This window comes from Cynara cardunculus (genome assembly GCF_001531365.2).
Source record: "Cynara cardunculus var. scolymus isolate 2C chromosome LG 16, CcrdV1, whole genome shotgun sequence".
Classification (NCBI taxonomy): Eukaryota; Viridiplantae; Streptophyta; class Magnoliopsida; order Asterales; family Asteraceae; genus Cynara; species Cynara cardunculus.
The window spans coordinates 11,795,418-11,808,522 of NC_037543.1; the positions used below are offsets into that span (position 1 = coordinate 11,795,418).

General features: G+C 36.2%; 1 protein-coding gene across 1 annotated transcript; it reads left to right on the forward strand.

The window, feature by feature from the left end:
- The first annotated feature begins 832 nt into the window (after window positions 1-832).
- Window positions 833-11,778, forward strand: LOC112529147 (pyruvate, phosphate dikinase, chloroplastic). Its single transcript, XM_025140232.1, has 20 exons — window positions 833-901; window positions 1,405-1,461; window positions 2,392-2,625; window positions 3,234-3,371; window positions 3,571-3,733; window positions 4,221-4,456; window positions 4,855-4,983; window positions 5,119-5,298; window positions 5,856-5,993; window positions 6,458-6,622; window positions 6,727-6,888; window positions 7,218-7,307; window positions 7,768-7,906; window positions 7,993-8,170; window positions 8,532-8,661; window positions 9,416-9,544; window positions 9,629-9,766; window positions 10,272-10,349; window positions 10,443-10,534; window positions 11,577-11,778. Exons 1-20 carry the CDS (start codon window positions 851-853, stop codon window positions 11,617-11,619), a joined length of 2,670 nt encoding a protein of 889 aa, XP_024996000.1. The 5' UTR covers window positions 833-850; the 3' UTR covers window positions 11,620-11,778.
- The last annotated feature ends 1,327 nt before the right edge of the window (window positions 11,779-13,105 follow it).

The window sequence follows — 13,105 nt, forward strand, 5'->3', positions numbered from 1 at the left end:
TTTAAAATAGAGAATTAAATTCGAAATTTTAAAAAGAACAAAAAATTCATTTATCTATAATTAAAATAAATTCTTTATTTTGTAGACTACCGTCTTAATTATATTATTAAAATAATTTATCTTTCTCATAAACATTTAGCATCAAAGTTTTCTATTCGTGGAATATAATATAACAAAAAAATGTCTTTTTTTGGTATTTATCTAAAAATGAGACGACTTTTTTTGACTCATTCAACGGTTGAAGCCGATAAGAGGCTCTATGATTAAACTTTAGACCTGTCTTATATTTAAATAAATTTTTTATTCATTTATCAATTGAGATACACACTAGAGATCATTCAAATTTAACACCTAAAATCTGTATTAAGAATATATTTAGTGTTAGAAATTAGTAAAAAAGATAAGTAGTATCTTAAGGTAAGAATTCACGGATGAGATAGGAACAAAGGAATATGTTAATTTTAGCATTCCAAGATGCTCACGTGTCGTTGTCTTTTGCCATGTCCAATTATGACTCTGGTATTGAAGGATGAATCCAACGTCCCAATTTGTATACATCTACTGTGTACTATACCATACCATATCATTATATGTTTAAAGGAGGTGGGATGTTTTTTTTTTTTTGCAATTGGATCCAAAGTGTAATAAAAGTAATGATTGGTCCAAAAGTATAGGTTGGTAAATAGTTGAAGGACTATTTATGTAATTTGGGTATGAGAAGGTGGGACCTATCATGTAGGTGCTGGTGACTTGATGATCCATGCATGCTTATAAATAGCAACAATGACTTGAGTAGTGTCAATCCTATTCCAATAACATCCATCCACCCATCTACTTCCTGACTTATAAAATGCCTACACACATCCTTTCTTCATTCCAACTCCATCACACCATGGCTAAGGTCCATTTGTCCCTCTTCTTTCTTTCATATGTTTTCATGATTACACAACCACTTGTGGTTAAGATGTACTCACCACACACATAATTAACAATCTATGTGACATTTACTGCTCCGTTTCATCATTTCTAACATTTCCGTCAAATTATCATAAAAAACACATAGGCCTTGTATTACGCCGATAGTTTTGTTAGTAACTATATCAGCTAAACATAGATCATCAAACATGTATGTATGTATAGGATTTGATGATATGTGTTTTACTTATATATATATATATATATATGATATCAGAACATGTCTACAATTATTTAATCCAATAAGTTGATTAAGATATAGCAGCATAAATCAAAACCCAACTTTTTGTTGATTTTGAACTGATACTGATACCGATACCGATACCCATGAATAAGGCTGTTGATATCGAGTAGCAGTAGGTAAAGAAAGATGAATCAACTTATTTTTCAAAGAAAATAACACTTATTTGTATTTGGTTGCATCCACAGCGGGTTTTTACTTTTGGTAAAGGAAGAAGTGAAGGCAACAAAGGCATGAAATCATTGGTAAGTAATTAATGTTCACTATGTTAAATTCTTTTTTTTTCATCGTTTCAATCGAATAAACCTGGTTTAGTTTGTGCAAACAGGGGTTGCAACTTGCAACCAGCAACCCCAGCCGGCCCACACCGTACCGTCTCAAGAACAGGCCTTGTTTAGTTTGTTCAATCTTTCTCATAGCACCAGTGCCCATAAGGCCGATTACAAAAGGAATTGTAATTTCCACACTGCTGCTGCCAAACTCAACACTCACCTGTTTGTGCTTATATACCACCCCGGAACCTGGTTTATTTAATATGATTATGAAATGATTTTGTTTGGTTGAGCTATGCAACTAGAAGTGTGACATTCAGCAGCCGCCACTACAATAAAATTCAGTACAAAACAAAGAGGCTTCACTTACGGAAAAATCCCTAGGTAATCTGCCGGGAAAAGACATCACCGGCGGATCTCAGCGCCTGAAAACATGTGGCTGGTGATTACCGGTCACCGATGAACAAATCTGTCGGTGAGGGTCAATACGTCTCTGATCCGTCGGTTAAGCCTCTTTGTTTTGTAGTGTAGGAAGCCTAAAATGTCTGATCGTCCTAATAAAATGCTTTATAAGACTTCTTATCTAAATGTTTTACAATTGGTTTATTGGAGTGCTTTAACATGTTTTTAATGACATTTTTGAAATAAAGTCCTATAAAATAGCTACTACGATACTTTACCCTAAAAATGCACTAAAAAACTCGTTAATGCACCAAAGACATACTATAAACCTATTGTAACACTTTTAAATAAGATCTTATGTGTCTTCTATTAAGACATTCATACATTTCTAGTGTTCTATAAACCCAATTTAATTTTGTTGTAGTGCGTTTTACATAACTTTTCCATTAAAACAATCCGAAAAAGAGATTGTAAATCTTGAACGTTTGGATTGTTATATAGTTGGGAGGAAAAGGAGCAAATCTAGCTGAGATGGCAAGCATAGGTCTATCAGTCCCTCCTGGGCTCACTATTTCAACTGAAGCTTGTAATGAATATCAACAAATTGGGAAAAAGCTGCCTCCAGGTCTGTGGGATGAGATTTTGGAAGGCTTGCAGTACGTGCAGAACGAGATGGGCGCATCTCTCGGTGACCCCTCCAAGGCTCTCCTCCTTTCTGTCCGCTCCGGTGCTGCAGTACGTATTTTGCAAACTATTCATAACTTCTTGTACATACATGTCAATTTAAGCCGACCATTATGCTTGTTCAAATGCAAAACGCTAAGGATTATGTTTTTCAAACTAGTTGATAAGGTAGCTCTTAGCTAAAAAACTAGCTGGTCGCTAGTAATACATGGAACATGGAAAAGAAGTGGAAAAAAAGCTCCGGAGCTTGTTGAAACGCTATTTGAGGAAGCTTTTCAAAAAACTAGCTTGTGACTAAACAAAGGAGGCTTTTTCAATCAGCTAAAAAAATAAACTAGCTTATGGTTGTCAAATTTGGCGTCAAATGGTGATCTAGAGAGACTCTAATCATCATCTTGCCAAACATGGCCTAAATGGTGCCACAGAGAGCGACTTTAATCATCATATTTGTAGTTTTGTTGCTAAAATTATACATTGTGTATTATATGCTTGGACTGAGCAATCATAATCGGAGTGAATGATCCTAATATGTTTTAGTGTGTTTCCTTCCTGCAAGTATAATAGAAAGTTCTTGAAAAACGGCATTTTGAGAAGGAGAAACAACTCTTTTGCTGATAGTGTGTGTCTCCTTTCTTTACCTTGTGTTGGTTAATATTCAGATATCAATGCCTGGTATGATGGACACCGTATTGAACCTTGGACTTAACGATGAGGTTGTGGCTGGTTTAGCCGGGAAAAGTGGAGCACGGTTTGCATATGATTCATACAGGAGGTTTTTGGACATGTTCGGAGATGTTGTAAGTGTTTCTTTCATTTCTTGATTAAATAATATTGACTTGATTGTTTTTCCTCTCTGTCTCTTGGGACGGAGGTAGACATAGGTAACATCTGTGTACATCCTATCTCTAGACCCTACCTTGGGTGAGATATACTGCGTTTGTTTGGTTTATTGTTTTTCCTTTGGCATGCTTAACTTAGTGTATATGGTGTTTTAAGGTAATGGGAATCCCACACTCATTATTTGAGGAAAGATTAGGACAGTTGAAAGCGGAAAGAGGGGTTAAGCTTGATACAGATCTCACTGCTTCTGATCTTAAAGATCTTGTTGAGCAATACAAAAATGTATATGTTGAATGGAAGGGTGAAAAGTTTCCTTCAGGTATGAAATCCCTTTGACATCTGTTCGAAAAATAGCTGCTTTTCTAGGTGATTTAGCTTTCTTTAACTGCAACTTATCTTAAGCCATGACAAACATAAGCTAGCTTATTTTTTGAGCTTATTAAAAAAGTCCCATTTGGTTAGCCTTAAGCCAACTTTTAAAAAAGCTTTTCTAGCTACTTGAAGTAGCTTTTTCAAAAAGCTCCGGGGGCTTTCTTCCATATATCTTTTCCAATTCGCCCCTTGTATTTTTCCAATTAATTTTCCGTCACATTCCTTTAGTTTTACGTTGTCATCTAGCTTATTAGCTAACATGACTTGTTTATCGGTTAGCTTATTAGCCGACATGACTTGTTTATCAGTTAGCTTATTAGCCAACAACTAACGTTTTAACCAACAACTAGCTTTTCAGACAACAATTAAGCTGCCAAAACGTAGCCTTAGATTCATAATAACTCAAAGCACTTTTGGCTTCTATTGTTCTATAGATCCGAAGAAACAGTTAGAGTTGGCAGTGAATGCGGTTTTTGATTCTTGGGACAGTCCGAGGGCCAATAAGTACAGGACTATTAACCAGATAACGGGATTGAAGGGGACTGCAGTTAACATTCAATGCATGGTGTTTGGCAACATGGGGGACACTTCAGGAACCGGAGTTCTCTTCACCAGGAACCCAAGCACCGGTGAGAAGAAGCTATACGGGGAGTTTTTAATCAATGCTCAGGTGAAAGCACTATTTTGCCATTTACACTACACACTTTTACGAATTACTACCTTGGTTATGTTTGCTTGTACCTGCTTGCTTCTGTTTGTAAGTTTGTTTCTTTGTTTATCTGCTCGTTTGAATGTTGTTGCTTATTCCTAACTCGATTTCAATTTTTAGCAATGCCTTTCTTATTTTCTATTTTTGCAAATTTTTAGCAAGCTTTATCATTTCTTTTCAGACACTTTGCACAAGCCAGAGGTCTTCAAAGAAACAACTCCTTTACTCTTTGGGGTAGAGGGCATGTTTGCATGCATCAGCCCCCGACTCCACCTCCGGGTGGGACATAGTGTGTTTGTTTGGTTTGGTTTAATTTATACAGATTACTGAAAGTTGGCTAATGACGCCATTTTAAACAGGGAGAAGACGTTGTTGCTGGAATCAGAACACCACAGGACTTGGTCACCATGAAGAATTGCATGCCAGAAGCATACACAGAGCTTGTAGAGAATTGTGAGATCTTAGAACGACACTACAAAGATATGATGGTAATCATCGAACTCTTGTTTTTTTTTTCTCTCTAGCATTTACCAGCTAAATCGCGTGATTTAGTTGATGGGTATCTTAAAAATTGGGAAAAAATAACTAACAATTTTGTTATTATGATGAATCTATGAGCACAGGATATTGAGTTCACAGTTCAAGAAAACAGACTTTGGATGTTGCAATGCCGAGCAGGGAAGCGAACTGGAAAAGCTGCAGTTAGAATTGCAGTAGATATGGTGAACGAAGGGCTAACTGATACGCGAACAGCAATTAAGATGGTCGAGCCTCAACATCTAGATCAGCTTCTTCATCCACAGGTATGCTATAATACTCGTGCTAAAAGGCCTTTTTCATCAAAATTGAGAGTCTTTCATATCTGAATTTAGAAACCTAAACTCAGCGCATTTTCATACCATGGTTACAGTTTCTACAGTTATTGGGAGTTTGATCTCCATTAAATTTTCTTCACTACAGCAAAATTGCGTCCTAGTGGAGTACTTAAATGCACTTTAAGTTTATAGGACAAAAAATTAGTGTGCAGGAGTTGTAATGAGTTATTAGGACGAAGTTATGTTTTATCTACGAAGTTGGGCAACTTAATAGGATAGAAAAAAGTAAACCGCCCTATTAGCCTTTTTTTATCGACACTTTCCAAAAGTGTCTATAGAAGGATTATTGGGGCAATTACTTTTTGTGTTCTGTTAGGTAGTCCAACTTAGAACTTGTTAGATCGCTAACTTAGCCCTAACAGTTTATTGTAACGTCGACACAGAAGTGTTAGTTCCTATAAACTTTAAGTCCTATTATTTATTAAAAAACTTTTTGTGGTAGTGCTTGCACATCTATTTAATTCTGATTACGAATCTGTCTCTAGTTCGAGGATCCGTCTGCTTACAAAAACCAAGTGGTAGCAACTGGTTTGCCTGCATCCCCTGGAGCAGCCATTGGGCAGGTTGTATTTAGCGCCGAGGATGCTGAAGCATGGCATGCACAAGGAAAGAGTGCCATTTTGGTATGCATCATATGCTTTTTGAATACTTTAAAAATGATCAACAACTATAATTTTTGGAATTTTAAATTTGCATTTTGAGAATATATTTACAACCGCGTTCTTTCACAAACTAGCTATTATACTAGTTGTTGGTCGATAAGTTAGCTGAAAAAGTAGTCATTGTTTGGTAAAAACTAGCTGATAAAGTAGTCATTGTTTGGTAAAAACTAGCTGATAAAGCTAGATGACAATATAAAATAGCATATTAAAATATAATTATAATGGGAATATTTGGAAAAAAGGTGGAAAGAAGTCCTTGAAGCATGTTGCAATGCTACTCCAAGTAGTGTTTTAAGAAATAGCTTATGTCTACCAAACTGGGCTTTTTCAATAAGCTAAAAAAATAAGGTTGCTTATGTTTGCCAAACATGGACAAGTGATATATCATAAAATTTGTTGATGCAAATTGTATTCCATGAATGAAGGTGAGGACGGATACAAGCCCAGAAGATGTTGGTGGTATGCATGCTGCGGCTGGGATCTTAACAGCGAGAGGAGGAATGACATCACATGCAGCAGTGGTGGCTCGTGGATGGGGGAAATGTTGTGTTTCTGGCTGTGCTGATATTCGTGTGAATGATGATACGAAGGTCCATCTCCGTATATGAAATTTTACTAAAACTTCAAGCGCATATAACAATTTGAGGGAGGTCAAAAACAAGTTTTGTCCATTTACGAATCTGCTTTCACACAGGTTCTTCTAATCGGAGATAAGGTGATTAAAGAAGGCGAATGGCTTTCACTTAATGGTTCCACAGGTGAAGTTATATTGGGTAAACAGCCACTGGCTCCACCTGCGATGAGCACTGATATGGAAATATTCATGTCATGGGCTGATCAAGTAAGACGTCTCAAGGTATTGACTATAACTAAAAAACTTGCCTTCGCGACTATAGATTAACCTTAGACAACGTCTCTATCAGAATTATCAATCTTATATTCTCGGTTAAAATCTAAGTTAACAATAATCTAGTTCACTTAAATTGCGGCTTTGATACCAGATTATAACGCATTCATCTTCACGTTATAATTTCTGGCAAAATTTCAGCATGACCTATTTGTATAATCTTCATTTGCCATATATTACAACCTGGATAAAGTGTTCAAGAAAACATGAAATGTTCAAGGGGTTATTGATGGGTATAAAGTCTTTGAACTGATTGTATCTTTCGGGTGTTTCAATAGGTTATGGCGAATGCAGACACACCTAACGATGCCTTAACAGCGAGGAATAATGGTGCTCAAGGGATTGGACTTTGTAGGACTGAGCATATGGTAATTTTTCTTTGTTAATTGTTGGTATCACATAGGCTATGTTTGGCAGGCTATTTGATAATCTAGCAATTGGCTGATAAGCTAGCTGTTACCTGAAAGCTAACCGATAAACTAGTCATGTTTGGTAAAGTTAGTCGAAAAGCTAGATAACAATATAAAATGATATGTTGAAAAATGAACTACAAAAATATAAAGAGCATAATTGGAAAAAATGGCAAAAACCCCTTGAGCTTATAGAAAAGCTACTTGAAGTAGCATTTCAAAAAGCTTGAAGTAGCATTTCAAAAAGCTAGCTTATGCCTAACCAAACTAAGTTGTTTCAATAAACTAATAATTAAGCTAACTTATGGTTGCCAAACATGGCCATAATTCATATCGGTCTCTATTGTTTTATGCTTAAGTTGGTAGAAGTTGTCTGAAAGTAAGTATTACAAACATATATTATTTGGATCATCTTCAGTTCTTTGCTTCCGATGAGAGGATAAAAGCTGTAAGGAAGATGATTATGGCCGTTACTACTGAACAGAGAAAAGCGTCTTTAGACCTGTTACTGCCTTACCAAAGATCCGATTTTGAGGGCATTTTCCGAGCAATGGATGGTAGTTTTCATGACATTTTAGTATTCTAAACAAAAACTCGGACTTCATTTCAGATTTTCATTGTTATATTACATCAAATATTTCAGGACTTCCGGTGACAATCCGTCTTTTAGATCCTCCACTACATGAATTTCTACCCGAAGGTGATCTAGAACAAATTGTGAGTGAACTGACCGAGGATACCGGCATGACAGAAGATGAAGTTTATTCAAGGATTGAGAAGTTATCTGAAGTGAACCCAATGCTCGGTTTCCGAGGCTGCAGGTGTGCCTCTCCTCTATCTTAGGACCTCACTTGCAGCCCTACTGTTATAATATATGTGGAACCCTTTAAATATGAGATTTTTTGAACTTTGTAATATTTATATACGGAAACCCATGGACCTCCCTAGGCTCTATTGGTAACTCGGATACCGTTAGGCTAAAGACCCTTTGGTTACATGTATATAGGTTTGATGGTGGTGTCGACTCCAACATGTACATGGCAATTTCTATTGATCATGTTCTTAATTTCATGCCTATTTATATGTATAATAAGCTTCTTATTACTAATGCTTTACTAGACATCTTTGATCGCCTAGCTACTAGAAAAGAATCCTAATTCATGTTGAATTGTATGCTTTCAGGCTTGGAATTTCATATCCGGAGCTAACAGAGATGCAGGTTCGTGCGATCTTTCAAGCTGCAGTGTCTATGACCAACCAAGGCGTGACGGTTTTCCCAGAGATCATGGTTCCGTTAGTTGGGACACCTCAGGCAAGATATTCTTCACAACCCATATTTGAGAATAGTGGAACTCCATTAGATTACTATCCAAAAAAACGCCCCTTGTGGGACTCTAACACCATTAATTTTCTAACTAAGAGCACCACGATGGAGCATTTTAAAAAGCTTTTTTACCAACTAAGATCATGAATAAGTTTCTGACAAAAAGTAGAAAAATTTTAAACTAACCATTTTGAACTAACATCTTCACTTTTTAGCCAAATTGTATTTTCAATTTGACCAAAATAGACAAGATTTCGCAAATGCCAATTTAGCAACCGGCCAAATGTACTTTTCTGAATTAAATATGATTTTGGTGAGGTCAGTTTGTGAAGTTGGCTTGGCGGCTTGTGAAATGGAACGACGGCTTGTGAATCTCCTCACCGGCTTGCGAAATGACCAACCAAAATCATATTTTATTCATAAAAAATGCATTTTACAAGTTATGAAAGAGGCACATGCGAAATCTTGGCTATTTTGGTTCTAACATGAAAAACTTATTAAAAAACGAAGATGTTCATTTAAAATGGCTAATTTCGTCACTTTCCCTAAAAAAACACTTTTTCCTTTTAACCGCACAAACTCCCAATAAGTAAGCCTGTAGGTCTCACTTTTTCTCTTGGCCACCTAAGCTTCTAGTTCCCACTTTTTTGGAAAAAGCTTTAGTAAAAAAGCTTACCATTGTGGATGCTAAGACACTCAGTAGATGATCATTAGCATATGAAATAGATGTTTCCAATTGCAGGAATTAGGACATCAAGTTGGTGTAATTCGGAGTGTTGCAAAGACGGTTTTCGCTGAAATGGGAATGTCATTGAAGTACAAGGTTGGAACCATGATTGAGATTCCTCGAGCAGCTTTAATCGCCGATGAGGTATGATCAGCATAAGATTCATCACACAGTTTTCTTACCACTTCCACTTCCCATAGAGCTCTCATCGATTTTATGAACGTACAGATTGCAAAGGAAGCAGAGTTCTTCTCTTTTGGGACCAATGATCTCACCCAAATGACATTCGGGTACAGTAGAGATGATGTTGGGAAGTTTCTTCCTGTGTATCTATCACAAGGCATTCTACAGCACGATCCCTTTGAGGTCAGTAACCCGAAGCTCAGCATATCAACATGCCTAACGCAAACACCCAAGATTTAGCTACGTTCTTGCCGAGAAACTAGTCACGTTAAGTAAAAACTAAACGATAGATAAACTATATGACAATTTAAAATAACCTAAAAGGAATAAATGGAAAAAAAAAGTGAAAAATTATTGAAAAGCTAAACAATTCTTGCTTATGGTTGACCAAATGGGGTATAATTGGATATCTTGAAAAATTACTAAAAAGCTAACATAAAGGGCATAGTTGGAAAAGTGAAGTGAAAAAAGCACCGGGGAGTTTCTTGAAAGGCTATCTTAAATACCTTTTCAAAAAACTATCTGAAGTAGCTTTTAAAAAGGCTAATTTATGGCTTATCAAATGGGTTTTTTTCAGTACACTAAAAAACTAAGCTAGTTATGGTTGTCAAACATGGCCTACATCTACATAGATCAAAACTCGTGAAAGATGTTGGACAATTGTTATTGACACAAATGGCATTTGTAGGTTCTTGATCAACAAGGGGTGGGTCAATTGATCAAGATGGCCACGGACAAGGGGCGTGCTGCAAATCCGAACTTAAAGGTGCGTAAGGGTTCCCAAATTTGTTGTATTGTGATGTGTTGTGATGAAATTTTAGATTTCGGGATGGACCGGTGACTAACGATGGATACACAGGTTGGGATATGTGGAGAGCACGGTGGAGATCCCTCTTCTGTTGCATTTTTTGACGGGGTTGGACTAGATTATGTCTCTTGCTCTCCATTCAGGTTTGTGGGCATTACTACTACGTAAACGTTCATTATACCCCTACATTGTACCCGAAAAATAAGAAAACCAGGTTAGGGGAACAAATCTGGTGCAAGAAATGTTACCGTGTTGATTAACAATGTGTTCTTGAATTTGGGGAGAAAAGAACAGAGAGGAAATGAAATAATTTTTCTATTTATGTTCTCGAAAGGGAAGGAAAAGAAAAAAGAAAGAAAATAATTTTTCATGTTCTTGAACAAGAAAAAAGAAAGGAAATATGTCATTTTTACAAATATATCCTTTAAAATTAAATGTATCATTTATAATGAATGTGAGATAGTTTTGTAATTTTAATAATCTTTTAAAATAGTTTTTATATTTCTTTTTTTTGTTTCCTTCCATATTTGGAAGGAAAGTTTGAGAGGAAACTTATCATTAATTTCTTTCCATTTCCTTTCCTCTCTCCTAAAAAAGTTTCGAGAACATGAGTGTTTTTACTTTCCTCCCCATTCCTTTCTTTCGTAGAAAGGGGTTCGAGAACACAGTGTAAAAGTAAACCAGTCTTATTTGCATGATCTTTTTTTCTCCCTTAAGATAGTACATGGTTTTATCTCATCAACTAAGTACTATATGCGGATAATCGTACCTGGTTATCATATCGGATAGAAATGCACAAAAAATCCCAAATCCAAAACCTGGCCTGGAAAATTCTGGGCTTTGTAAGCCCAACCAAGCTTTAGAAGCCTTAAAGCCTGATTAGACCAACTTTTTCGTTTTCAAGGCCCGGTTAAAGGATCTAGTCTGAAAAGTCTGAAGAACGACCTAAAAAGCCCGATGGAGCCCTCTTTCAACCCTAAAGCCCGGCCAAGCGTGAAAAAGCTTGGTTTTTTTTGCTTACTGAATAATGGACTTGGAAGGTCCGGGCCCAGGCCCGAAAAAGCCCAGACCTTGTGCATCTTAAGAGTATTGGGTTACCATTTGCTACGTGTACTATTAAATCATCTGTATAAGTGTGTGCCTAAAGTGTTTGTTGCCACCTAATTGTCTTTTGTTCTTTCTTAGGGTCCCTATCGCGAGGCTAGCAGCTGCGCAAGTCGCTGTTTGAGCTTCAGAACGAGGATGATTGATTTACGTGTTAGACGTTTCTCATTGTTGTATATAAATAATTGTCGTTTTTATTATTCTTAAAATGGCAAAAGATGAACAACGAAATAGACGCTTATATCGTTGCTTGGTATACAAGAATGGACTTATCAAACGCATCGACCTCTAAGTCGCCAACTATATCGATGGGTAGTTAACTCGAGCCTTTTTAGCTGTCGCATGTGTCAATGCATGAAAAAGATTTGTAATTATCTTGTTTTTCATAGAAAAACACAGTATCTTACATGAAAATACGTGAAACCCCACTAGATTACTTTCCAAGAGAACCCTTTAAGAGAGAGGAGAAGCTCTGACATTTATGGAGGAGAAATGATCTAAGTTTACTGGCGTGAGATTCCAACATGCCTCCTGCAATGGAAGTTAGACGGAAAAAATTATCTCAAAATGTCAAAAGAGGACTAGACAAGTTTTTTCTAAAAGGTTGCCCTAAAGTGGTAGATCTTGACTCATATACCATGTGAGAATATGTGAAATTCCATTATAGATTACTCACCAAAAGAAAAGATCCTTTTAGGAGAGAGGGTATATGTCAGAGAAATAGTTCAAGTCTAGCGGATATAAGACTCCAACATCTTAAGTAAGAAATTTCAGTATTAAAAGTATAATTTCGAATTTGATCAAAAATTTAGGACCCATTTTATGCCTATAAATCAATTTGAAATATTTATTTCCATCTCTATAGTTTGTTTTTCCTATTGCTTACTAAGGGGTCGTTTACCAAACACTTACACCGTAAGTGCTTATCGGTAAAATTTAACACTATTATTTACTTATCGGGTAAGACTTTAGTCCACCAAAACGACATTGTATGTAACAATTTACCCGGTAAGTGCTTACCGTGGTAAGAGTCGTCGTCCTCACTTACCGGGTAAGACTCTTGGTCCTTGTCTCGCTCTTAACGGATAATTTTTTTTTGTCTTTACCATATTCATGCGGTGAGGTAATGTTATTTAATAAGCGCTTATATGGGTAAGCGTTTGGTAAACCGTCAAAACATATCTTACATGCTTCCTTTGTAAAAGTATATCGTGCACACTTGGTGTTGCAAAGAATAAAAAGTTGATTTGTTTTTGTTGAAGTCTCGTATCAATTAATTACGTGCCAACACATACGCACACATGCATGTAGAGACACACACACATATATATATATATATATAGGGTATATTTCTTTTACAACCTTGTGTATTTGTACAACCCTTCTAACCCAATTAATTGATATATTTATAGAAAAGGTGGGAGTTCATTTATTATGATTTGAATATTTATGGAATATGAATAGAGTTTATTAATTATGATTAATACTTTATATTAGGAAACAATCAAAACTTCTATAAAATCACATATTCATCAAATGAAATGGACGGTTGAGATTGGGTTGTATTGGTTGCACAAATGTCAAAGGTTGTATAATAACCAACCTATATA